Source organism: Gossypium raimondii, chromosome 12, assembly GCF_025698545.1.
Source record: "Gossypium raimondii isolate GPD5lz chromosome 12, ASM2569854v1, whole genome shotgun sequence".
In the NCBI taxonomy this organism is placed as follows: Eukaryota; Viridiplantae; Streptophyta; class Magnoliopsida; order Malvales; family Malvaceae; genus Gossypium; species Gossypium raimondii.
The window spans coordinates 36,095,265-36,122,716 of record NC_068576.1 but is presented as its reverse complement, the minus strand read 5'-3'; the positions used below and the strand labels follow the sequence as shown (position 1 = coordinate 36,122,716).

The 27,452-nt window shown below is 33.3% G+C and overlaps 1 protein-coding gene across 1 annotated transcript; it reads right to left on the bottom strand.

Annotated features, from left to right (window-relative positions):
* Window positions 1–7,154: 7,154 nt before the first annotated feature.
* On the bottom strand, window positions 7,155–13,281 carry LOC105763862 (hypothetical protein). Its single transcript, XM_012582241.2, has 3 exons — window positions 12,309–13,281; window positions 8,307–8,849; window positions 7,155–7,386 (listed from the first exon to the last, which is right to left on the bottom strand). The coding sequence occupies exons 1-3, from the start codon at window positions 13,152–13,154 to the stop codon at window positions 7,282–7,284; spliced, it is 1,494 nt and encodes a 497-aa protein (XP_012437695.1). The 5' UTR covers window positions 13,155–13,281; the 3' UTR covers window positions 7,155–7,281.
* Between the last annotated feature and the right edge of the window lie 14,171 nt (window positions 13,282–27,452).

Sequence of the window (27,452 nt, the reverse complement as noted above, 5' to 3'; positions counted from 1 at the left end):
GACACTAGAAGTATACGGAGATTCAGCATTGGTAATATACCAACTAAGAGGGGAATGAGAGACAAGAGATCCTAAGTTGGTCCGTTATCAGAGATTGGTTCTAGAATTGATTGAAGAACTTGACAATATTACCTTCTGTTATCTTCCACGGGAAGAAAATCAGATGGCTGATGCTCTGGCCACTTTAGCCTCCATGATTAAAGTGAATAGGTTAGAGGATATGGAGCCTATTCAAATTAGTATTTACGAGATCCCGACTCACTGTTATAGTATCGAAGAAGTGGAGAATGATAATCGCCCCTGGTACTAAGATATATTGCTATATGTGAAGAATCGCGAATATCCTAATCAGGCAACGGAGAATGACAAGAGGACATTGAGGAGGTTAGCTATTGATTATGTCCTAGATGGAGAGATTCTATATAAAAAGAGAAAAGATCGAGTCCTGTTAAGATGCGTGGATGTTGTGGAGGCTTAGGAAATTTTAGAAGAAGTCCATGAGGGTATTTGTGGAACATATGCCAATGGATTCACCATGGCTAGACAGATCATGAGATTCAGATATTACTGGTCCTCCATGGAAGGAGATTGCATCAACTATGCCAAGAAGTGCCATAAATGCCAAATTTATGGGAATAAAATGCATGCACCTCCTTCACCTCTTCATGTTATGACTTCTCCGTAGCCTTTTTCCATGTGGGGAATGGATGTCATTGGGCCAATATCTCCAAAGGCTTCTAATGGACATTGTTTCATTTTCATGGTTATTGACTACTTCACTAAGTGGGTAGAAGCAGCCTCATATGCTAATGTCACGAAGTCAACAGTCAGTAAGTTTTTGAAGAAAGAGATCATATGTCGATATGGAATGCCTGAAAAGATCATATCTGACAATGCGCTGAATTTGAATAACAGCACGATAGTGGAAGTCTGCAACCAGTTCAATATTAGACACCATAATTCATCACCGTATCGTCTGAAAATGAATGGTGCAGTAGAGGCGGCCAACAAAAATATCAAGAAAATTCTGGCGAAAATGGTTGAAACTTACAATGATTGACATGAGAAGTTACCATTCGCTCTTCTTGCTTACCGAACATCTATCAGGACTTCTACTGGGGCAACACATTTTTCTTTGGTTTATGGGATGGAAGCAGTCCTACCCATCGAAGTCGAAATTCCTTCTCTCCGGGTTTTGGCTGAATTAAAATTGGATGAGGCCTAATAGATCCAATCTCTGTATGATCAGTTGAACCTGATAGAAGAGAAAAGACTAAAAGCTATTTGTCATGGTCAAATGTATCAGAGGCGAATAATGCGAGCTTATAATAAGAAGTTCGTCCAGAGAATTTCATGAGGGGGATTTGGTGTTGAAAAATATCATCCCCTTACAAAAGGATTTTAGAGGGAAATGGATGCCAAATTGGGAGGGACCTTATGTTGTAAAAAAGGCTTTCTCTGGAGGCGCTTTGATTTTGAGTGAAATGGATGGCAAAAATTTATCGAATCCTGTAAATTCAGATTTAGTCAAGAAATATTTCACTTGAAGGAAAATAAGGAATCAAAGTGAAAACCCACAAAGGGCGCTTCGAAAAAAAAAAGGAGAGGCCAAGGTGAAAACCTGCAAAGGGCACCTTGAGACCGAAGGGGACTTGAGTTGAAAACCCGAAAAGGGCGGCTCAAACATTAGGGCACGTGGTGATTCAGCTACACCTAAATTAATAGGAAAAGGATATACGACGTCTTGAGGCATCGACAAAGTACTGTAGATCCCCTAAACACATGTTAAATCCAAAATGTTTTTTAGTTTGCACGGAGAAGTTCAAGCTACGATATCCAACACACCTAGTCTTCATATTACTTGTATTGAATTTGTTTGTTCTTGTAATACTTCATTCTTTGCTGTTCTTGAATACTTTTTCTTTTCAAGACACTTGTTATCAATAAATTCCTTTTCTATTTTTCGAGTTATGCCCTGATCATTATTTTTGAAAACATGTCACATAGAATAATGATTGATGGACTAATAAACTTTCACAAAAGAAGTTTTGCATATTACTCCGGGAATTTCTAAATAATTTAGTAACCTGAAATGGGGCTATTGTTTAGAACGCACCAACTGTAAAAGTTGAAATGTCAAAGAAGGAAAAGTCTAAATTAAGACTGTTCTTTAGAAATTTTGTTGTCCAAATGTTGATTGAACGAGACGACAAGAAGTCTTGATTGGTGACAAAGCTTCATGGGATAAGTTCCCTTTAGAAAATAAATTCTTCATTTGCGCATAAGAATTTAGTATGATACCTGGGGAATGGTGTAAAGAACTAAGGTATTTTATGATCTGCATCATTGAGATTTGATAGGAAAAGATTGCGAAAAAGCCAAATTTTGTATCCCAGTGGATCGAACCTTGAGGTTTACAGTGGGGGCAATCTGACTAAGTGTTTCTTTGAAAACACTAGCTGAGCAGGAAGGTGTTGTAGCACGTCAGTGATAAAGTCTTAATAAAATTCGGACAATGATAACCTAAGTGATAAATAAGGAACATTCTCACAAAAAAAACATTCTACATTCATGCAAACACCATTCATACATGTCTGGCTAAGATCATTTGATGCATTTTTTATCATGCCATCCTCATCTTAGGCATAATTGGGTTCATCATACAGGTCATGTTTCACAAAAAACAGATCAATGAAATCATAAAGCCTTATCTTCCTGGGCAACAGTGGAGCAGGCTAAAAAATAGCAGATCTTGTCTTCATATATTGGCGTGAAGTAGATCGAAGACAACAGATCCTATCTTCATATATTGGTAGCGAAGTGGATCGAAGATGCAGATCTTGTCTTCCCATACTGGTGGCGAAGTATATCGAAGAAAGCAAATCTAGTCTTCATGTATTGGCGTGAAGTAAATCGAAGACAACAGATCCTGTCTTCCTATATTGGTAGCGAAGTGGATCGAAGATGCAGATCTTGTCTTCCCATACTGGTGGCGAAGTAGATCGAAGAAAGCAGATCTTGTCTTCATGTATTGGCGTGAAGTAGATCGAAGATAGCAAATCCTGTCTTCTTATATTGGTAGGAAGTGGATCGAAGACCAGATCTTGTCTTCCCATACTGGTGGCGAAGTAGATCGAAAAAAGTAGATATTGTCTTCATGTATTAGCGTGAAGTAGATCGAAGAAAGCAGATCTTGTCTTCATGTATTGGCGTGAAGTAGATCGATGATAACAAATCCTGTCTTCCTATATTGGTAGGAGGTGGATCGAAAATGCAGATCTTATCTTCCATATTGGTGGCGAAGTAGATCGAAGAAAACAGATCTTGTCTTCATATATTGGTGTGAAGTAGATCGAAGATAACAAATCCTGTCTTCCTATATTGGTAGGAAGTTGATCGAAGAAAGTGGATCTTGTCTTCATGTATTGGCGTGAAGTAGATCGAAGATAACAGATCATATTTTCCTGTATTGGTAGGAAGTGGATCGAAGATGCAGATCTTGTATTCCCACATTGGCGAAGAAAGCAGATATTATCTTCATGTATTAGCTTGAAGTAGATCGAAGATAACAGATATGTCTTTTTATATTGGTAGTGAGGCAAACTGAAGATGGCAAATCTTATCTCTCTAAAGTTGCAGAGAGCAGACCGCATCTAGTCTTATCCCCATGAAATTGCAGTGGAGTAGATTGAGGCATTAGTTCCTATACCTCTAAAGATTCAGTAAAAGAGAATGAGGCTACTTGAAGAAGAAGAGTACTAAAGTCCAGCACAACCGGGCAAAATTGGGCATTTTTTTTATAGTTTTTGCTCTGTTCCTGTTACACAATAACGAGCAAAGAGGGGCAGCTGTACATGCCAGATTTTGCCTGGGTCTAAAAGACCCAAATTACAAACAGGCCTATAAGGGCCCAAACCAAACTAAACAGAGGCCCAAGATTAACAAGGCCCGAAATCCCAAGCCAAACAGGGGCCCAAATTAACCCCCGGATGATAGTCAGAAACCCTAGGGTTTCAACAGCGCCGCAGCCACAAGCCCCACACGATCTTCACCTGTAAGAAAGCAAAAATAGAAAGAAAATCAAAAATTTTGTAAATCGAATCAAATAGATCTGTTTCTTTACTTTTTATTTTTTGATTCGGCTATAAAAAAGCCACCAATATATTGTAGAAAGGGGGATTTTCGAAAATCAATACAAACAAAAAGTTATTATTTTCACAGCGAACAGAATATCAAAGAGTACAAAAATCTATCAAGAAATCAAAAGGTTGATATTTTAGCATCGTCCTCTTCTATATTTTCTTTTATTTTTTATTTTTTACTTTGCTAAAATACAATAAAACAAAAAGGAAAGAACTTACTTTCGCTTACCTCCAGAACGCCGTTGGGACGGTCGAGGTTCGTCTCCGAGGACAGACGGTTAGAAGTCGAAAGGTTTCTAGGTTTTTTTAGGGTGCTTTTGTCGGTTTTTGGAAAATTTAAACCCAGATTTGGGCTCAGGGGCTTCGAAAGGTTTGAATAGGAGATTTTTTCCTTTTCCTGCCACCGCAGACGGCGGTGCCGGAGCCGGAGATCGACGGCCGGCGCGGTGGCTGGTGACCGGCCGATGACCGAGCCCTGGCTGGAGAACAGGGGACTGAGACTTTTTTGAAAGGATTTTGGTTTTTTTTTAAATGGTTTAATGTGATTTTTTTTTTGGAAGAATAGGGGCTTATATAGGGTACCAAAACGGTACTGTTTTGGAAAGCCCCCAGACGCCCAAAACGGCATCGTTTGGGGAGGCCGACCCGAATCCAACCCGACCCGGCCTAGGATCCGTGTGTTTTTGAGCGGAGGGGTAAATTGCGCTTTCAGCCCCTCCGCCTTTTAATATTTTTGCAATTAAGTTTATTTTGTTTTCTTAAATTCACTTTTAATTTATTTTAAATTTCCCCTCCAGTCCCTCCATGATTATATGCGCGTTCAATACAGTCCTTTGGGATTTATTTATTTGCGGATTTACCCCAGATTTGTCACCTACAGTTCAATTTAGTTTATTTTATTTTATTTCATTTTTTTAATTAATCTCAATAATGTAATTATTATTATTTTTATATGTAATTATTTTTGATCCATATATATGTGTATTTATTTTTCTTTTATGTACATTTTCTCTTATATATATATACGTACTTATTTTTTATTAATTTCGATTTTTTATATATTTGTATATATGTACGTGTGTATATATTTATATTTTTTAACTAATGTTTTTTACATTTATATATATAAATTTGTATATTTATTCTTTTTTTAAAATGCTCAAATACATATATTTTTAACACATGTTTTATACGTTTATATTTTTCTTTGCATTATATATTTTGTTATATAATTTTTATAATCCAAAGTTTTATAAATCACATGTATGTTTTAATCTTCATAATTTTTATGTGTATACTATATACCTTCTTTTCTTTATTTATTTTGCTTGCTTTCTTCATTCGCTATTTAATTGTGTTTACATTTATATTCTTTATTTATTTGATATTTTTGCATGTCATGGATTATTTTTTTATATATTCATTTCGTTTATTTATTTTATATTATTTATATGCCATTGTTGTACTTGTTATTGTGACATTCATACATACAATATAACATTACGCCATCTTTTTACTCGAATTTAAAAATAGAGTTTTTCAAAATAGAGATAATACTTGTATTTAAGGTTTTCAAGAAAATTGAGCCCTTACGTATCTAACAATCGAGGATTGCTCTTTAATCAAACAAAATAAAACTTGTCAACGGGAATTCAATATGTTGTGTCCTAACGTATTGGATGTGACACGTTGATTTCTCGAGACAAAGATTTTTTAAAAAATAAAGGAAATATTGAATGTTTGGGATTTTAGGAAATTGTGCCCTAACGTATTGGGCTGCGATTTCTTCATAAATTTTAAACAATCAGATTTTCTTAAATTTTATTACACGAGTTTTTTGGACTAACTCATCTTGAAGAGAATAAAATGTTGTGCCCTAACGCATTGGGTGTGATGTTTTTCTTTTTTTAAATGAGAAAATCTTAATAAATAATTTAATTTAATTAATGATCGCATTTTTTTTAACTCTTTACTTTAAGACATTAATTAATCAATTTGGTACCAATTTTTGGGCGTTACGAGGGTGCTAATCCTTCCTCGTACGTAACTGACTCCCGAATCCGTTTTTCTGAAACTCGTAAACCAAAGTCGTTTTTTTAGGTGATCCAATCACACCTTAATAAAAGATTGGTGGCGACTCCCAATTTTTTTTTAAAGCCAACAACTAAATTTTTGTTTTCAAAAAAATGGTTTCGACAACGGGTATGTACGACGTGGTTGGAAATTTGACAAGGGTTGATTTGCAAGTGATACCGGGATCGACTATGAGAGGAAGAGTTGGCGATTTGAGGGATCCTCAATTATTATAACTAGCTTATTGATTGGAAGGGAAAATCTATTTCGAGGATCGATTCAAGATTGGAGTACACCAATGCTAATGCTAAGCTTAAAAAATATTTTATTTATCCATTTATTAAATCGCGATCCCTGTGGACTCGACCTTACTACTCTATACTATCATTTATTGTAATTTTATCATAGGAATTTATGTTTCGACGCCCATCAATATGCTTCTATTGTTTATAACTTCTTTTGTAAAGGAAGATATATGTTATCTTTATTTAATATTTGTTAATCTCGTTTATAGTTTACTTTTATTAAAATTTTAAACATAAGCAACTTAAATATTTTTAATAATTACATTATAAAATTATACATTTAATTTTTTATATAATATAAAATACATAATATATAAGAAAATAAAAAACAATTAACATATTATAGCCAGGCTAAACCTATCTCGTATTTTAAATGATTTTTTTATTTTTACTTAAACGTAATATTTTTATCCAAACCCTCTTATATATCGAATTAATTGAAACCAATAACTTCACCCTTGATTAAGTCTAGTGTTTAAAAATCGTGACTTTTCTCTTTTCCAAATTTATTTAGACGAGATTGACTGTTTAGCATATTATTAAAATTGTATTTCAATATTTATAATTCAAATTGACTCATATTAATCCGATTTTGTGAAATTTTGCTTTAAAATTTTTCAAACAATCAACAATGTAAAAACTTCCATCACTATGGATAATTATATTATTATGTGGTCTAAAATTTCTTTTAAAAAAAAGGGAAAAATAGTAAATAAATTATATTAAAGATCAAGGAAGAAAAAAGAAAGAAAGAAAAATGCTCATCGCAATTCAATGACTTCATCATCTCCACATACTCCAACGTCAATAACCATGGTGCCTTTCTTCTTTGTAGGTAACACCCTGCAACAATTCCTCCTTGGAGGCTGCACAAAACATACACAAGAACAAGGTCAATCACCCATCGATGCTAGATTTGGGCTTAAACCTTTGAGACCTTGAATGAGTTAGGGTTAAACTTTTCCAAATAGTTTTATGAAAGAATAAACTTTTTTGGGACCATCACAGGCAAGGGTTTTTACGGGTAATCATATCACTCTTCAAAGTTCTTACTTGAACAAGATCGAAAATATTTAGTTGTTAATCAATCATTGTTAACCTGAAAAAGTCCCTACCGAAATAGGTCTATAAAAGTTTGATCTTTTAAGTGACCATTATTTCTCAACATCTAACTATGAATTTAGTCTTTTTATGTCCAAATTAATAACACCGTTGAAGTAATGATGTTACTATTATTTGATCACTAATCAACCATGTTCAATGGATAATATTAAGATTGTCTTACAAATAGTTTCAGGCTATTGGTTTAAAGACAACAACTAACAATAATATCATAAAATAGAGCAACCAAATTAAAGTTACAGTATAAAGCAACATTTAGTCCTTGAACTTGGCAATTATTTTCTACTTGGTCCATGATTTTTTAGTCTATATTAATCTTGGAACTTAATAACTTTTTTCTAATTTAGTCCTTAAACTTGAATTCAGTTAAGGTAGGATGACATGGCACTTTGATATAATCCAAAAAATACAAAAAAAAAAGTAATGTATATTTTAAAAAAACCAGGTGAATATCATAGTGCCACACCATTAAACCTTAACAAAATCCAAGTTGAGGGACCAAATGGAGAAAAACTGCCAAGTTCTAAGGTGGACCGGGAAAAAATTTAGGGGCCAAAGTGAAAAAATTTGTCAAGTTCAAAGACTAAACATTGCTTTGTCCCTAAAGAAAAAGAGTAAATTTCATATTAGAAACTAAAACCATAATTGTAAACAAAGAATTTACCTTGTCCCATAAATTCGGATCGGGTTTTCTATAAACCTCAACTCTCTCAATCCGAGAAGGATCCGCCATCTTCCACTTGCAATCCGGGTTCGAAACTTGGTGCTGAACATGCTCGGAAACCGTCTGGTTCATCACCTTGTTGTACGACGCTTTAGACAAGTAATAAACGAACGGTTTTTGGCAGACATGTCGGGTAACGGGTCGGGTATTAAAAGCAAAACCGGTGTAATCGGCTCTTTTGTACCAATTGAGGAAAGTCCTGGCCGGCATTTCCATTTCTCTCACTGAGAATATGCCTCTGTATATTTGAACCGTGTAGCCCCACGAGACCGAAACGGTCCAACTCCGGGTTTTGTCGTAGCAAACCGATTGTTGCATCAATGCAGCCGAGTCAAGGTTTATTGGGATATTGAGACGTGTAAGGGCTTGGACCCGGTTCATGTTGGGGAATATGGGTTCGACCTTGTCTAGGTGGTGAATGGAGACCAGTGGAGCAACAGGGTGGGCAGATAAGAGACCCAAGAGGTTGCCAAATACGTCGTACTGATAAAAAAAATAGATCACGTTAAAAATAATTAATAATTTGAATTTAATCCGGAAATGATTTAAAATTATCTAAACTTAATCGAAAAATCGATAAAATTGATTAAATGTGTAAATACGGAGGGTTAAATTTGTTGATTTTTTTATTTTGGATTAAATTAATAAAATATGTAAATATTAAGGGCTAAATTTATTATTATACTAATAAAATTATTTTAAATTGATAGAAAATATTAATGTTATTGTTGATTGTTCTTAATTGCTCACTTTTAAATTGATAATGATTAAATTGCTCTATTTTTCTTAAAAGAGACCAATTTGCTCAATATTGAAATTAAGAGGGATTGCAAAAGTCTTTTTACCATTTAAATTCAATTCGGAAATGGTTTGAAGTGATATAAACCCAAGATGAATTGAAATGGAAAATCAACTAAAATCAGAACAAAAAAAAAAAGACTAGAACTCGAAATGGTTTGAAATGACTAAACACAAGATAATTGAATTTGAAAATTAATTGACAACTTTTAATAATTTGAACCCAAAATAACCTAAACAGTGGCATCTTGGCTCAACTAATCTAACTTAACCATAAAAAAAAAAACAGCTTTGAACTTGCCTAAATTGAACTATAAAAGGATTAGAAATTCTAATCTAAATTAACTTAATTCAAAACTAAAATGATCTAAGTGATCATAAATTATCAAAATGACCTAAACCTAGAAATGATGCGATCTAAAAACTAAAATAAACTAGAATAACCAAACCCAAAATAACTTAAAAAGATTGAATCAAATGACCAAAAAAGTAACCTGAAATGACTTAAAATGACCCAACCTTTATGTGCCCCAAATTGAAAAATTAACTCACAATTTAAAAATTTAAATTCAAAATGACTTAAACCTCAAACTTGAAATAACAAAACCCTAAATTAATAAGTAAAAATTCCATGACTTTGAATTAATCAAATTCAAATTAACTAGATGTTACAATTTTTTTTAATTATGTCCATCCAAATCTATACAACTCTATATAAATGGACCTTCTTGCATTGGCAAGGGTGAATATGTTTTTTTTTTTTTTGCATAGTAGATAAATGATTAAATTTTAATTTCGATCTTTTATTGACTAAACTATTGAAAATAAAAGTAGGAGAATTTAATTCCAAATATATGAAGTGTACAAAGATTTAAAGTCATGGTTGGTTCGGAGAAATGTATTAGACTAATTGAATTTTTTTAAATATTTATGTTTTAATGATTTATTTAATATATGCATATTTTAAGCTTACAGGTAAAACTAATACAAGGAGATTAGGGAGGTAAAAGCCAACATTGAAGTTAACGCGTGTCTACGAGTTATTGTCCTACACGTGGACCAAGAAGAATCAAATTTTACTAAAAGACAAAAAGGAGAGCATAACATCGAAAACGTCTCTGCGAGGCTACATGTGTAAACTGGGGTCCAATTTTTCTTTTTCTAAAATAAAATAGGTTTATTTATGCCCCAAACTCCCCGTACTTTTAAGACTTTTGAATCTCGGTCTTTTCTATATTTAATTTTAGAAACTCAAACCTTTTCTTTTTGGTTTAATGTGCAATAACATACAATTTTGATTTGATCCAATTCTTGTAAATTGTTAACGCAATTATTGATATAACATCATTTAGGTTTATATAAAACATACATAAATAATTATATTTATCCAATATAAAAATAAATTGATGTATTTATTTTTAAATGCATATGATTAAATCAAAATTAAAGTTTTATGTATATATTTGAACTATAAATAGAGTTTCACGTATATAATTATACCAAATTAAAATTCATATATAATTTTGAGATTTATCATTTTTTTAAATTTAATTGACAACACTATGAAATGAAGTTATGTTAAATTTGAATATCTAACATTTTAATCTATATTATTATTTAAGCATTTGACTGAGTTAGAGCCACCCATTAATGATAAAACCCATAATTGATTTTATTACGACAATATTTCTTTCTACATTCTTATATTATATCAATAAAATATCCATATATAATAAAACTTTTAATAACTATAATGATGTATTATTTATAGTTTGGTTTAAAAATTTGGGTTAATATAACTTTTAGTCCGTGAACGTGCAATTAAGTCTATTTTGATATATTTATGTGATTTTATTCACTTTAGTGTTTTAACTTAACTATTAAATCTATTTTAGTATTTGAACTTGAATTCTGTCAAATTTTGACAACGTGATGTCATCAAATTTTTACATTTATCAGACCACACTAAATTATATTCTCAAGTTCAAAGACTAAAACTTAAAAATTTTCGATTAAATCCATTGAATTTTAATCTTTAAATAAAAGATAGAAGGATGAGACAAGAACAAATGGTAGGGTTTAATTGGGTTTAGGTTCCACCGTCCTTAAGGTTCAAAAGGGGCGGTCAAGAAAGTGATAAGCATGGCCGATGATGATGCTCAAAAACATGTGAATAAAAACACAAGTCTTTCAAAAGCTGTGTGCCTTGTCAATGCCGTGATATACGATCATTTATGAGAATTAATTAACAACCGATTTTCCTATGCTTATTTATTTTTCAAATAATATTTAATTATTTAGGATTTTTTTTTTATAAAATGAACGTAATGTCAAATTTAACTCATAATATTTCCATCTTTTATCAAGTTAGTTTTATTCTTTTTAAAAATTAAATTGTTAGTTTTTAAACGGAAATATTGATTAAAACATTAAATTTTTAATCAACATGAAGTATACACTGATTACCACACGGCTGTCATGCCAATATCGTTAAAATTAATATTTTAATAAATATTTTTATTTAAAAAGGAGTTAACTGTTTTAAAATATCAATGTTCAAATTTATTGATAAAAATATAAAGATTAAATTTATATTATTTCTATAAAATATTATAGTTAACTGTAATATTCAATAAACCCAAAAAGGAATTAGAATTTCACTTTTTATATTTTAAGGACCTAAAATAAATTCAACAACTCACATTTAAATAAAACCCCAAAGAAGTAGGATTATAATTAGATTAGGTTATTAACAAATTCAAATTCAATTATTGTACTATCATCTAAAACACTTACAACTTTCATCATTGAGTGAATTAGGTTTGCTTACTTGTTTATTCAAATAAATTTGGGAATAATCTCACAAACAGTGCATTAGTTAAACCCAAACTTATCAAGAAAATATCGATACTTAATTGAGATAAAAAATTAAAGTATCAAATTAGATGCTAAAACCAAAATTAAGTACTTGATTAAGCAAAAGAAAACTCAAGTATGGAATTGAAGTTTATGTTTTAATGTATTCAAAAATTATTAAAAATAATATAATTATTTTATTTATTAGTGTTTATTAATTTTTAATTGTGCAATTAAATATAAATCCAAATAATTAATTGATAAAAACAAGAAAAAGAAGAAGCAAACCTGGTGAAATCCCGGTTCCTTGGTGAGTGGCACACCGAGCTCAGCCATGCAAGCATGAATCCGATCATCGGAGCCGTACAATCCCGGGTATCTCTGTAGACACCGGTCTTGCATTTTAGCAAGTGCTTTAGCCAAAGGGTAACTAATAGCAAAACCTCCGCCGCCGTATGCCATCCCGTAAGAGAAATTAATGTTCTGCAAATGACTCTCCGACGAACTTCCGATGTAATAAAACTGATTATGGTCGTATTTCGATAAAACCCGGACCAAATTATCGGGTACAAAGAACGTATCGTCGTCTCCCATAACGAACCACCTCACATCGTCCAAATCCAACCTTAAAGTCTCCGATACTATACGGGTTATCCTTATGGCCGACCGGTGACCCTTTGGGTTATTGTATTTGAACTTTGAAGTATCGCCGGAGATCATTTTTTGCGGCAAAAGATGGTCGTCGGTTCCGGTTTTTACTCCCTTGTCTAACCAGACGACACCGCGCATCTGGGGTTTCCACCATAACTTGATGTAATTCTTCCTATGATCCCATAATCGAGCTGAGGCTGCAATGCCGAAAACTATCTGATGAAGAGTTGTTTTCGATGAGGGGCTTGGTTTTGGAGATGGAACAGGCGGTGGAGCTACGGCTACCTCCTCTCTTCCGCCGTGGACGGCGGTGATGATATTCAGGTCTTTATTTGATGAATTAGAGAAACTTACGGTGTAGAAGATGCAGAGAATTGAAATTAAAAGGATTGAAGAAAGAAGAAATTTGGGGAAAGTGGTGAAATGGTTTCTCATGGTTTGATCCCATGGGAAGTTATCTTCAACCTTTGGATTGTTTTTCATGGTGGGAATTTAAAACAAAAAGAAAGGGGGGGTAGATTCTGGGTGCTGAAGAAGACAGTGAAAATCTGATCTTCGATTCCTTGCTCTAGTTCAATACCCAGAGGGAAGGAGTGGTGAAAAAGGAGAGAAATTATAAGCTGAAGTTGCAGGGGGAATATTGAATCTTTATATAAGGCTAAATAGCAGCCCTTAAAATTGGATTAATTTAATTTTTGGTCCTTGAATTTACTAACCAAGCCCATTTTGGCACCTATTTTTTGGGGTCCATTTTAGCACATGAATTGTAAATTAAGTCTATTTTAGTCTTTAAATTTGAATCATGTAAATATGTGATGATATGAGATTTTAAAAATTATCCCATATCATCTCTTAAAACTTAAAAAATATTTTTAATTTTTAATAATGATAAAATGTAATTTTATAGTGTCATTCTCATCCTACTTTTACGAAATCCAAATTTAGATAGCAATGAATCAATAAAAAATATAAATGGAAAACTAGACTTAATTTCCCTTTAAAATCCAATCATTTTGTTTTAAAATAATCTCTAAGCTCTCTTGGTTGCTAGATTGAATTTGGTCTAATTTTGTGTTTAATCCCTTTAATATATTGAAATTTAAATTAATCCTTTTAGTTTGACATAATTTTATCTTTCATTTCTATAATATTTTTATGAAAGATTTTATAGCATTAATATTCAATCCAAATTAATATTTTTTTAGGATAATACCATTGTTAACTAAGTGACGACAAATTATTGTTTTTTCTTTTAGTAAAAAAAATAGCAATAACGAGGCAAAAGAGCATTTTAATTCAAAGCAGACAGCCTAGTGTCACGGGGCTACACCTTTCATTTTGCGATCTGTGCAGCCTTAGGTGATCCGTTCGTCCAAACTCACCTAAGTCAGCCTTTACTCAAGTGAGGATTCCTTAAGAACTCCTCCAAGGCACCAAGTTGAAGAGCGGAAGCGATTTATGCCAAAAGACGCTACAAAGAACAACAGAAAGAGCGCATACAAAGTGTTTGAGTAAATGCTCTCAATATTCTCTTATTCATAAAGAATAATGAAATAATGAATGGAGTGAGTACAAATGAGAGGAGGCTCTCTATTTATAGTTCAGCTCCCTCAAAACCGACGGTTAAGATACATTTATATCGACGGACGAGATTAACCATATCCCTTTATTTTAGGGATTTACAAGATATGCCATATCAAATCTAATTTAATCTTTACAAGATATGATTCCCTCAATCTTCTAATATTAGTTACCAAATTAGCCTAAGTTGCCATATCTTCATTATCGGGCCAACCAAGCTTCAATCTGACAGGCTTCTCTAATAGTTCTTTGAATCGGGCCAATTCTCGTGGGCTAAATGATCCCCATCTAAACAATAGACCTCCATTGGATGCATTTGGTGTGATGGTCACGGGCTTTGAACTGCGGCCCGTGACACTAGAATCCACCATAAGTAGCTCTGTAACACCTCTAACCCGTATCCGACGCCGGAATCGGGTTATGGAGCATTATCGAACTTGTAAATCAATCAATCAAACATTTCACGTACAGTTCTCATTCAATTCAAAATATATTCATAAACATTCATATGGTCCCAAATACGAGACCTCAAGGCCCAAAATGGATATTAAAAGTGGTTTGAGACTAAATCGAGTACTTAAGAAATTTTTAGAAAAATATTGCAAATTTTCAAAGTGCAAGGGACACACGCTCGTGTCTCAGGCCGTGTAGGCATTCGAAATAGGGACACACTGCCATGTCCCAGCCCGTGCCTGACACTATGTAACTCACTGACTTGGGTCACACGGCCAACCCACACTCCCGTGTGCTAGGCCGTGTACCCTTCGAAATGGCCTCACACGCCCGTGTGCCAGACCGTGTGCTAGGCCGTGTGAAAACTGGAAGGTATACTGACTTGTGCCATACGGCCAAGCCACACTCTTGTGTGCTAGATCGTGTGAAGCTACTGACTGATTTCTAAGGAAGTTACAAGGGATACACGACCGTGTCACCTGGCCGTGTGTCACACACGGCTGAGACACACACCCGTGTCTCTGCCCTTGTAGACAAAAATAGGCTATTTTCTAAGTCATATTTCTCACCCAAATTGGTGTCATCCTACACATATCAATATTCATACAACCATGGCATAAATAGGCATTCAAAACCAACCAATGTCAAGTTTATAACATGTAATAATATCACCTACCATCATGATACATATAGGCACCTCAAATGGCCACTCATAATCATGCAAACTATGTATCCAAATGTACCTAATTGGTCAAGCACATATATGGAATCTTTGTGCCTAAAACTTAGCATGTAAGCCACTTATAAATCTCAACCATTTGGTACCCAAAATACCAATTCAAAATAAAAACATTCACATAACTTCCATAGATCATAAACTATAGTTATTTACATATATACATAACCAAATTCAAGCCAAATTAAATGGCAGCACAACAAATGTAATACCCCTTACCCGTGTTCCTCGTCGGAACAAAGTATGAAGTATCATTAGAACACAAATACGATAAATTAATTTTTTTTTTTACAAAAATTTTGACATAGTATTCTTTATAAATACATTACCTCACCTGCACATTTTCAGATCATAATCCAACCAATTCCAGTATTCCAACCAACATTTATATTTTCAATTATATTCAAGTTATACACAACACTTTAACTATCATCACTAGCATTGTATAAAAATAATTTATCATATAACATACACTAACATTTAAACTAAATACTTTGTAACATACAGCATCTACTTAAGTCATCTATACATGCCATAATTTAGAAATGTTGATTACAAAATACCAAAATATGTGGATAGTGTTGATGAGTTCCCAACTATTTCCGAATTCCGGGTTGAACTGGTAACACTATAAAACAAGGAAAAAGGAAGAGGGGTAAGCATATAGCTTAGTAAGTAAGTATGTGATTAATAAACAAATTTCTAACATGTTTTCATAGATGATATAATTTAAATCACACATAATTTCATTATTTGCACAATTTCCAGCAAGCTGTTTTTATGCGTCACAGTCACTAAATTATTTTTATCTGGAGTTACAGGACTCCAAATAAATATCCGTAAATTTTTCTTGAAACTAGACTCATATATATTATTATCATAAAATTTTCAGAATTTTTGGCTTGGCAAATTAGTACAGTTTATTCTTTAAAATCACCCCTGTTTCACTACTCAACATCACTGACCTCTCTTCACTAAAAATGCATTATCTCATTGTACAGATTTTGGATGATATTTCTGTTTATTTCCTTTGAAAATAGACTCATTAAGGATTTTAAAATATAAATTATAACTCATAATTATTTTTACAATTTTAATTATTTTCCAAAGTCAAAATAGGGATTCAAACCAATCGATCCTGCATCACTAAAATTCAAATATCTCAAAATATATAACTCTTTTCTTGATCTGTTTCTTTTATGTAAAAATAAACTCATTAATATTTTATTTCATATCTTATTCACTCTCTAATTCAATTTACACCATTTTTGTGATTTTTCAAAGTCACACTCATTCTTATCAAAAACAGTTTTGTTGCTAATTCTACTTTTTCATAATTTCACCTTTTACTTTTAATCACTATTTCATTCAAAATTCACTTTTCCATTTTCAAGTCAATATTCAATTCAGTTCCACACATATATGCACTTATAAATCACATAGTCATTTCATCATATCATGTATTTCACTTAATAAATTTCCCTTTGAACATATCGGAATAAAAACAGATTTCTCGGTGGCTTGCACATAGTCCGTGCCGCCCTTGTATCTTAACAAGTTATTGGTGGCCTGCACACAATCCGTGCCACCCTTGTGTCACAACAGAATATCGATGGCCTGCACATAGTCCGTGCCACCCTTGTGTCATAACAGATTATCGGTACGCATAGTAGCCTGCACTTAGTTTGTGCCACATATGCGACCTATCAATCTGGTACACGTAGTGGCCTACACTTAGTTCGTACCACACGTGACCTAGTTACGACCATTCATATCTTTTCTATTCCGAGTTTCAAACAGAAATTCTTATTTTTCAATCTTTTACCAATTCTTCTCTAACCAATCTTAATTTATAATTTGCACCATAAATTTGTTCCACATATAACACATATATTAAATAAAATAATAAGACACTTAAGCATAAATAAAATAATATATTATCTACATACAAACTTACCTCGGTGCAAAATATTGTAATTTTTGTAATTTAATCCACGATCTTTTTCTTTTCCCGATTGAGGTTGACTTCTCGTCTTTCTTGATCTATAATAGCAAATTTAGCTTGTTTAATATTCACATTTATCAAAATAGTCCTCAACTCAACTTTTGTCAAAATTACAATTTTGTACCTAAACTTTTGCATATTTATGTTTTTCCCCAAAGCTCGGAAATTAAATTTTATTACTTATTCTTGCGTTTTATAACATGCTGAACACTTTTCCCTTCTATAGCAACATCCAATTCTCACGCTAACACTTACTTATGTACATTAAGTATTTTACCGATTATGTTATTTTACTCGGTTTCACTTAAAATCGACTAGAAAAAATTGTTTAACATAAATTATAGCTTCATATTCTACCATAAAACATCAAAATACATACATTTCACATATGGGTAATTTTTTAAATTTCAACCCTAGCTCGAAATAACAGTAGAAATAGGTAAACCGAGCTATGAGAATCTTAAAAATGCAAAGAACATTAAAAATGAGGCTAGGATGTACTTACAATCAAGCTTGAAAATGGTCAAAACCCTAGCTATGGAGACTAAGAAATATTCAGCCAAGCATGGAGAAGATGGACACAATTTTTACCTTATTTTCCCTTTTTATTTCATTTAATTACTAAATGACTAAAATGTCCCTAATTAAAAAAAATCCTATTTCACTTATTTCATGTCCATTTTTTTCCATCAACTCACTAATGGTCTAACTTCCACATAAGGACCCCCAATTTATAATTTCATAACAATCAAACACCTTTAATAAATAGAACTCAACTTTTGCACTTTTTACAATTTAGTCCTCTTGACTAAATTGAGTGCTCAAACGTAAAAATTTTCGAACGAAATTTTTACGAAATCTTTCCGTAAATTTGTAGACCATAAACATATAATGATAATAATATTTTTTTATCAGATTTGTGGTCTCAAAACTACTATTCCGATTAGGCCCTAAATCGGGCTGTTACAACAAACATATGGTCTTCCAATAGCCAAAAGACCTATACATGTCAACCCAAATATATATATATAAGTCAAAAGTACCAAAATATTGTTTGATAGTGTGATGCGACCCTTGACAACTTATGGTATCCCGAAACTTATTGTTTGATAGTACAACAAACATATGGTATTCTGATTAGGCCCTAAATCAGGCTGTTACAACAAACATATGGTCTTCCAATAGCCAAAAGACCTATACATGCCAACCCAAATATATATATAAGTCAAAAGTACCAAAATATTGTTTGATAGTGTGATGCGACCCTTGACAACTTCCAATCCGAACGAGCTTTGAGACACTATAAAACACAAAAAAATAAACAGAGTAAGCAATTAAGCTTAGTAAGTTCGTAAAACATGGAATTAAACTTACCATATAACCACAATTTTAGGTAAGTAACTCAAAGCATAACTCAATTCAATTTGGCCAAAGCCTATCACATAACCATTCACCAAGTTAGCCATGTATACACATAAAAACCGAGAATCATGTATGAATTCAACAATTATTAAAATTCCATGTACATGTAACATCTCTACCATATATCCGTATATCATATATATAAACTATCTCCATGTAAATATATGTACTAGTTCGTATCGAACTTGTATAATCTCATAATAATACTATGCTCATTGAACCATTTAAAATCTTGTTAGATGCGTAGTACACACGAGGTGTACTGAACTGTAATCTGTCAATTCATGTACATATAGGCTCATACGAGTGATAAACGGTAAGCTCTTCCGAGCTGAATATCGGTAAGCTCATACGAGATGTGGTGAGTCCTCAACACATGTAGGACCTCAACCAAAACGATAACTCTAATGACATGTCATTTGTATCCTACGAATTCTTAAGGTTCAAACGAGGCTCGGTATTCTTCGTACCTCGTCAGTTATGTGCTCGATGATTATATATAATAATTAAACCATTCACACACATATATTTCAATTCAAGCATATAAATACGCAATATAATTACACGAACTTACCTTAACTCGTACGACGAAAATACGATCATTTAATCCACAACTTTATCTTTCCCCCGATCTAATTCCGTACGTTATTTTTCTTGATCTAAATAATAAAATTTAACCAATTTAATCATCATTCTATTCAATTCAATCCAAAATTCATGTTATGGCAAAATTACCATTTTTCCCTTATACTTTTGACTTATTTATAATTTAGTCCCTAGGCTCATAAAAATGAAATTCATACAATTTCATCCACAACTAAGCCTAGCCGAATTTTATATGTGCTTATAGCAGCCCATATATTCCAAAAATTCACACATTTAACATATAATTCTCATATTTCATAATTTAACCCCTAATTGACAATTTCATTAAAAATCTCTTAACAAAAGTTGTTTAACTAACAACAAAGATTCATTTTCTTCCATTAAACTTCAAAACCTAGCATTTTTATCAATGGAAATCTCAAAATATTCAATAGTTTTGTAAACTAGTCTCCTAGTTAGCTAGATTAAGCTATAACGATTCTAAAAACATAAAAATCAACAAAAACGGGACAAAGCATCACTTACATGCAAGGGAATAGCTTGGCTGAAATTTTCAAGCTTTCATGGAGGTTTTTCTCTTCTAATTTTAGGTGGAGAAAGATGAAAAAATATGGCTTTTTTTTGTTTTATTAAATTTTCATTTATTACCTAATTACTATTTTAACCTTACCTAACTTTAAAAATAACAAAATTGCCAAGCCATGCACATCCAATATCACCTTTAGTGGTCTAATTGCCATATAAAAACCTCCACTTTAAAGTTCTATAGCTATTTAACACCTTTAGCTAATAGAACACAACTTTTGCACTTTATGCGATTTAGTCCTTTCACACAAATTGACCATACAAACGGTAAAATTTCTTAACAAAATTTTTATACTATAATACTATCATGCTGTAGATATTAAAATAATATTAAAATAAATTTTTTGACTTCGAATTTATGATCCCAAAACCATTGTTCCGATTTCACTAAAAATGGGTCATTACAAGCTCCCTAACTGACAGCGGGGGATCCTCTAATAGATAAAATTGCAATAACTCGGGATCTACATTTTTTGTCAATGGATCTGCCACAGTATTTTGAGTCCGAGGAATTTTTCTGACATAAACTTTCCAATGACAAATAAGCATGCTATGTATCATTCAATGTTCTGTCAACCTGTTATCCACGACACCTCTAGTAAGAATAATCTCAATCAACAAGGTATTGTCACACTCCAATTCCCGAAATCCTTTATCCCATGCTAAGCGAAGCCCTTCAAGCATCGCCCTTGTTTCCACCTGAAATATTGTACTTTTTCTAATCGTCATTGTAAAACCACATTGCCGCACCCCATTAACATCTCTAATAATGCTTCCAACAGAGGCACAAGCCCTTGAAGAGAATACAACACCATCAATATTAAGTTTAATATAACCCTATTCTAGACGTGCCCAATATGAATCTATTGCCATTGGATGAAAATAAGAAGGTTCGGAACACGATGATAAAACACTTGGCGTCTAACTTGTGCCTTTACCCACAATTTCTTGCACACAACTGTGGCCATTCGAAAAAACAAACAAATTTCGATTCTTTCAAAGTCGCCAACAAATAATGGAAAATAAAGAATTCCAAATGATCCCATCATCCAAATAAAGAGTAACATCTTTCAAATTCCATTCCAGCCAATCCTTAAGAGGTAGAGAGAACAAAAAAATTATTAACTCTATCTCGACATTAACGTCATCCAAACTGCCCTTGGAAAAGAGCAATCCATCACCGCATGGATACTGGTTTCAACCCCACATTCATATCTCGGGCAACAGCTATCAGTGGACATATGCCTTCTCACTCGTTCCCCATTAGTTAGAAGCCTATTCTGCCAAATGAGCCACAGATTAGATTTCGACGAATAGTCAAGCCATTAAAATCAATTTGGTACAGGTTCTTATACGTTTCCTTGGATGAAAACTTATCACTTACCATCCATTTCCAAATCAACTGATCTGACGCACTTGTCAGTGATGGCGGAATCACAGCTGCAATATAATTTAAAATTGAGCTAGGAAGCCATCTATGCAACTTTAGCCAAATGTCATTCCAAAAATTAGTCGTTCTACTATCGCCAATGGTCTATAAGATATTCTTTAGAACCTCGGGCCATACCTTTGACAAAGACCTCCAAATAAAAAAAGCAATTGGTCCTTGTAATAGACACCGGTAGTTCCCCATCCATATTATACTTCTTCTGCAAAATGCAAACCCAAAAGGCCTTTGTATTTTTCAATAACTGGTAGCCTAGTTTGAGAAGAAAAAATTCAGTCTGATAAACTAAATTCTGCAATCCAAGGCCCCTTCTTTCTACAGGACAGCAACAGCCCTCCCAAGCTAAAAGTGCCAGTTTACGATCCAATGAAGTTGATCCTCAAATAAAGTTTCAAGCGTGCTTATCAATTTCTCGACATATAGAGACATGCAAATGAACAGTACCCATAAAGTAATTGGCTAACAAAACAACTTTAGCTAACGTAATTCTACCTGTAAGAAAAAGCTTCTTTGTGTCCCATCCATTGAGCTTCATTCAAACTTTATCCACTACAAAATCAAAATTCTACTTTCCAACTCTCCCTTAGAACAATGACATGCCTAAATACATACCCAAATTATTCACATGTTTAAAATTGATTATGTTGCAATTATCAGTTACAATATCAACTGGAACATTAAGAGAAAAGAAAATTTGGGGCTTACTTTTATTGACTTTTTGCCCCCAAAAATGGAAAAAAATATTTAGAATATCATTGATTAAGCAAGCTTGCCCCCTATCAGCCTCTCCAAAAAGAAACAGATTATCTGTAAAGAATAGGTGCATCAAAGATGGCCCACTCCTAGACAACCAAAGCATTTCCATCTTCGTTGTGCCATGGATTCCTCAATAAGATGACTCAACCTCTCCATACAGAGTACAAATAAGTAAGGTGACAACATATCCCCCTGTCAAATTCCTCGGAAAGGCTTAAACTCCTCTGTAAGAGTACCATTCCAAAGCACTTAAAAAGAAGAAAAAGAAACACAGTGGATAATGACCTTGACTAACAAATGTGGAAGCCCCGCCTCCAATAACGTATCCTCTAGAAAGTCCCACTTGATACAGTCATAGGCCTTCTTCGAATCTATCTTCATAGCTATCACAAACCTCTTGCCCTTAAAATTCCTTAAAGAATGAACTGCTTCTTGCGCAACAACAATATTATCAATGGCACTTCACCCAATCACAAAGCTAGCATGATTAGAACTAGTAAGGTGCCCCATCAACTGTCATAATCTATTGACCACTGTCTTGCTGATAATTTTATAGAGTATTGTGCATAAATTGATCGGACGAAACTATGTAATTCGTTCGGGTTCAAGAACCTTCGGGATTAACACCAATAGGGTTCGATTAAGAGTAGGATTCATCAGATGACCTTTCAAAACTCGACGAACCATGAAGCATATTGAAGGAGCAACTACATCCCAATGTAATTGGTAAAACTTAGCATGATAACCATCCACTCCATGTGCTTTGAGAAGGGCCATACCAAACATAGCATTATGAATTTCAATATCCGAAACAGTTCAATCAAGTGCATTTTTATCCATCAAGGACAAACTAGGAAACCAACCTCTGCACGGAAAACACCTATCAATTGAATAATCTGAAGAAAAAGATTAGTGAAGAACCCCACTACATGGTGCTTCAACAAATCATTATCAAAGCACCACTCATCATCGTTGATTTTAAAGCCTTCAATTAGATTGCTTTTCTGTCTAGCCAAGGTACGACTGTGGAAATATTATGTATTACGATCTCCATTATTAACAAGTCACGTTGCACGAGATTTTTGGAACCATAAAATCCCATCATGTTTCAGAACCTCAGCAATTTCCTGTCTAAGCTCCAACTCTCTATTACGAAGTTTGTCAGAAACTCTCAACTCCAAAATACGTTGAACAAGTTTGAGTTCAACAATGAATTATTTTTTACGTTAAAAAATATTCCCATAAACTCTCTTATTCCAATCCATAATAATGGACCGAAGCCTCTCCAAATTCTCCACAATCGAATCCTCACATTTCTAGTTTTTTTTACTAAAGACTGAAAATCTCCATGAATCATCTAACAATCCAGGCATCGAAATAGACGAGTACCATTATTTATCGTCAAATTCAAAGTCACAAGGATGGGTCTATAATCAGACTTAAGTCGATGAAAATTCCTCACTCTACAATTAGGAAAAGACGCATCTCAGTCTTCATTACAAATCGCTTTACTCTAGGTAAACTTGGACCCAATACAACATAAATCCCGAAGACCATGATCAAAAACAAAATTTTGTAACAAACTACAACCTCTACGCACAATCATAAATCCTCCTACCCTCTTTGAGGCATGCAAAATAGAATTAAAATCACCTGCAACCAACCAAGGCCCCTCAATACTTAAAGCAAATAAACTTAAATAGTCCCATAACAACCTCTTAGAAGATATTTGTGGACTCATATAAACCGCTGAACAGAGAAATTCAGTTGAACCAACACTGTCACAAACTCTCATAATAATCATCTGATGGTGTAGAGCCATAATATCGACTAAAACAATATCCTTCTAGAGAAACTAAATCCTTCCAAAAAAACCCAAAGCTTTTATCCTAAAAGAATTATCAAATCCCAACTTACCAATGATCCCATCCGCTCGAACACTACTTATCCGAGTCTCAAAAAAATAAAAAACATATGGATTAAACTCCCACCTATATTTAGCAACAATTTTATGGAATCGAATATGTCTCGTTCCTTGAAAATTCCAAAAAATTATTTTTGTGTCCATAGCTAATAACAATAAACTAAAACACCAAAACACATCCATTAGTGACATAAAAAAATCATGAGGAAATAACCACACTACCTCCACAATTTGCATCCATCTTCTTATTGCACGAAGCCAAATGTTCATCACTATTATTGCGCGCAACTATACTATCAACCGCCCCAACAGTTTCCTCCATAACTACTCTTACCTCTATCATATTATTCCCCGAATTATTCAACGCCCCATTTGGTGGTTTACTCTGCTGGAAACGTACTTTAGAAGCTAAAGAAGATTCTGGGTCAAAATCACCCAGACCGTAACCGCAAAAAATGAAAGGCCTATTTTCCTTCCCTTTGGGCCCTCTACATTAACACAAACTAAAGGCTAGACAGCCTTATGTTTCCCATTGTCCAACTTAGAAGCAACATTACCCACCGACCTACTAGAGCCATTAGAAGACTTCAAAGCCTGTCGAGCCACCTTAAGCCCACTAACAACACCAATCCCCTTTCCTTTACTTTTACTTTTTCCTTTACCCACTGAAACCCTAGCCTCCATATCCTTAGCCACCACTTCATCCCTCCTCACACCTAGCTACACATCTTGAGCCAAATCCATTAAATTTTCCAACTGTCCATTAGTAATATCCTCTTGAATCCCGGGATTTCTTTCCAAATTCGGTGTATCAAGAGCAACAAATCATGATCCACCCACATCAACATTCCGGCCACTTTTTTGGGCTATCTATTGAGTCCTTTCTCCTTCCTCGTTGTCGGCGCTCCACCAACATCCACGGCCCAAAACTTTCCTCCTCAACCGACTTCTAAACAGTAACCTTCACCAACTCCGGTTCCTGCTATTTAACCTCACCCACCGAAGAACCCAATTGGACTCCCCGACAAATCTCCGTCCTATGACTATACACCCAGCAACTGAAGCATACATTAGGCAAACCTTCGTATTCCACCCTCTGTAATCATCCCTCAACTTTAATCTTCAGAATCAATGGCCTCATTAGATTAATATTCACAGCCATACGAGCAAACCTCTCTTTTTGCCTGCATAGTGTTCACATCAATTTTAACCACTAGGCCAATAAGTTGTCCTATTGCCTTGAAAAGGCATTCTAAGTAAAAGCAATTCTAATAACCCAGGTAATCTGATCCAAACCACTTGGCTATCAATCACATCCTTATCAGTGGAAAAGGAGAGAGTCCATGGTTGAACAGATAAGTAGTGCACGTAAATCACCTATGCTCTACCCATAACTACACTTTCTAGACCCCCTTGTTGAGAAAACGAACAAGGTAAAAGTTATTCTCTAAATCCATAAGTTGAAAGAGATTTTTAGGTTTCCACAACATTTGTACCTTGTTAAAGAGTGCATTGAACCTAATATTTCTCCCAAGCAACTTAATCACCAAAGAGGTCTCCATTTTCTTCTCTATAAAATTGTGAACACGATAAAAAAAATTAACTGATGGGATCCCATCCACCATCTCCGTCGTAAAGTCTCTGACTTGCAGCTAAAATTCAGCCTCCATTCAAGCATGCTCAAACAAGTTAACACCTCCACCCATTAGCGTCTCCTTGTAATAAAACCTCGAATTCGATCCTGTAGTATTATTTGACCATTTCTATCCACCGTAGGATCTTTCGACTTTGGGGGTTGATCCACATGCCTTCTAACCTTCTTCGTGGCCGGCCAATTCCACTATTCGAACTCGACGAATTCGAGCCAATCGCAAACTCCATCGGCGACCGAGTTTCAGACATGCAATTTTTTTAAAGCTCCTACTTTGATGTTAAATAATAATGTAACTTTAATGGCTCATATTATTAAAAATATAGTTAATAGTGTTATCAAATTAAACTCACGACAATATTATAAAAATATACAAATTAAATTATGCCAAAAATAAAATAAAATAAAATATAAAACTAAACTAAACTATAGTTACTAAGTTAAATAGAAATTCACAATGGATAACATTCTTAAAATTTGAAATTTAAAACTATATAAAAAATCAATAAAGACTTAATAATGTTTTCCTTTATAATCTTTGTGAAACAAAGAAGATTAATATAGATTTATAAACTAAATTATGTATTGATGGTTGCTAAGATAATATTTCAAATATATATAATTAATAATTTTATAAAAATTAATATAATAATCTATAATTATTAATAAAAAGTAAATACATGACGCACGGTAAATGTTGTGATTTGAGGTTTTGACAAGTGAAATTTTGGTTTTTTACAGGTTGATAAATAAGAAAAATAAGGAGAATGCGAGGAAAAGAAGAAATGATAAAACTATTAATCATTCTATATTTAAATATATGGTGTTGATTTTATTTTTCAGGTTTCATGTTAATGTTATTACTTTTTATTTTTATTTTGGAAATTTATTACATAAAAATGGAATATATTCTTTGTACTAGACCTAGGGACGACAAAAATAAATTTCAATAGGTTTTCACTTAACCAAGGAGTGGGGTTTTTCCGATATTTAGGAAAATTGTCTCTGCTTGTTCCTCATAATTATCAAAATTCCCTTATATAATAATAAATTTATATTAATATTTGCTCTCGTAATTTTTTAATACAATGTCTACTTATATCTTATAATCCCTCACAATCCTAAATTAGAGAAAACATGCACTTAACCATTTTCATAGCAACAACAATATAAATTAAGAGTATAATTATCCCTACAAAATAATTAATAGCTTTAATTTTTCAGGTCAGTTTTATGGTAAGTAATTAATATTTAATTTGGGATGGAGTTATGTTGGGGGTATACCGGGTTGATGTCAAAGGATGGGGGGCAAAAACAGTCTCGCCCTATCTAGAAATCTGCTCATGACTTCACTTAAAAAAAATTAAGCTTAACAGACTTGACTAGTAAACCCATTTTACTAATTAAATATTAAATATGGTTTTTTAAATTAAATTCCATGAATAGTTGTATTTGGAAAAAAAATTAAGTGCTACACTAAAAAAGGTGAAACCACAATTTTCCCAATCAACTTTTGCTTTAACACTTTATTGGAGGAAAATGTGTTGACAATTATGATTATGCCACAAAAGGAAGAACTTGATTTTTTTATGAAAAACTAGTAAGTGAATTGTGT

Bases quoted from the DNA above. Each gene is read 5' to 3' on its own strand.
- LOC105763862 (XM_012582241.2), bottom strand. From the start codon at position 13,154: ATGAAAAACAATCCAAAGGTTGAAGATAACTTCCCATGGGATCAAACC. The intron at 8,850-12,308 runs GTTTGCTTCTTC...TTTTTTTATCAG, and splicing joins AGGAACCGGGATTTCACCAG to TACGACGTATTTGGCAACCT. The intron at 7,387-8,306 runs GTAAATTCTTTG...TGTTTTGTGCAG, and splicing joins ATCCGAATTTATGGGACAAG to CCTCCAAGGAGGAATTGTTG.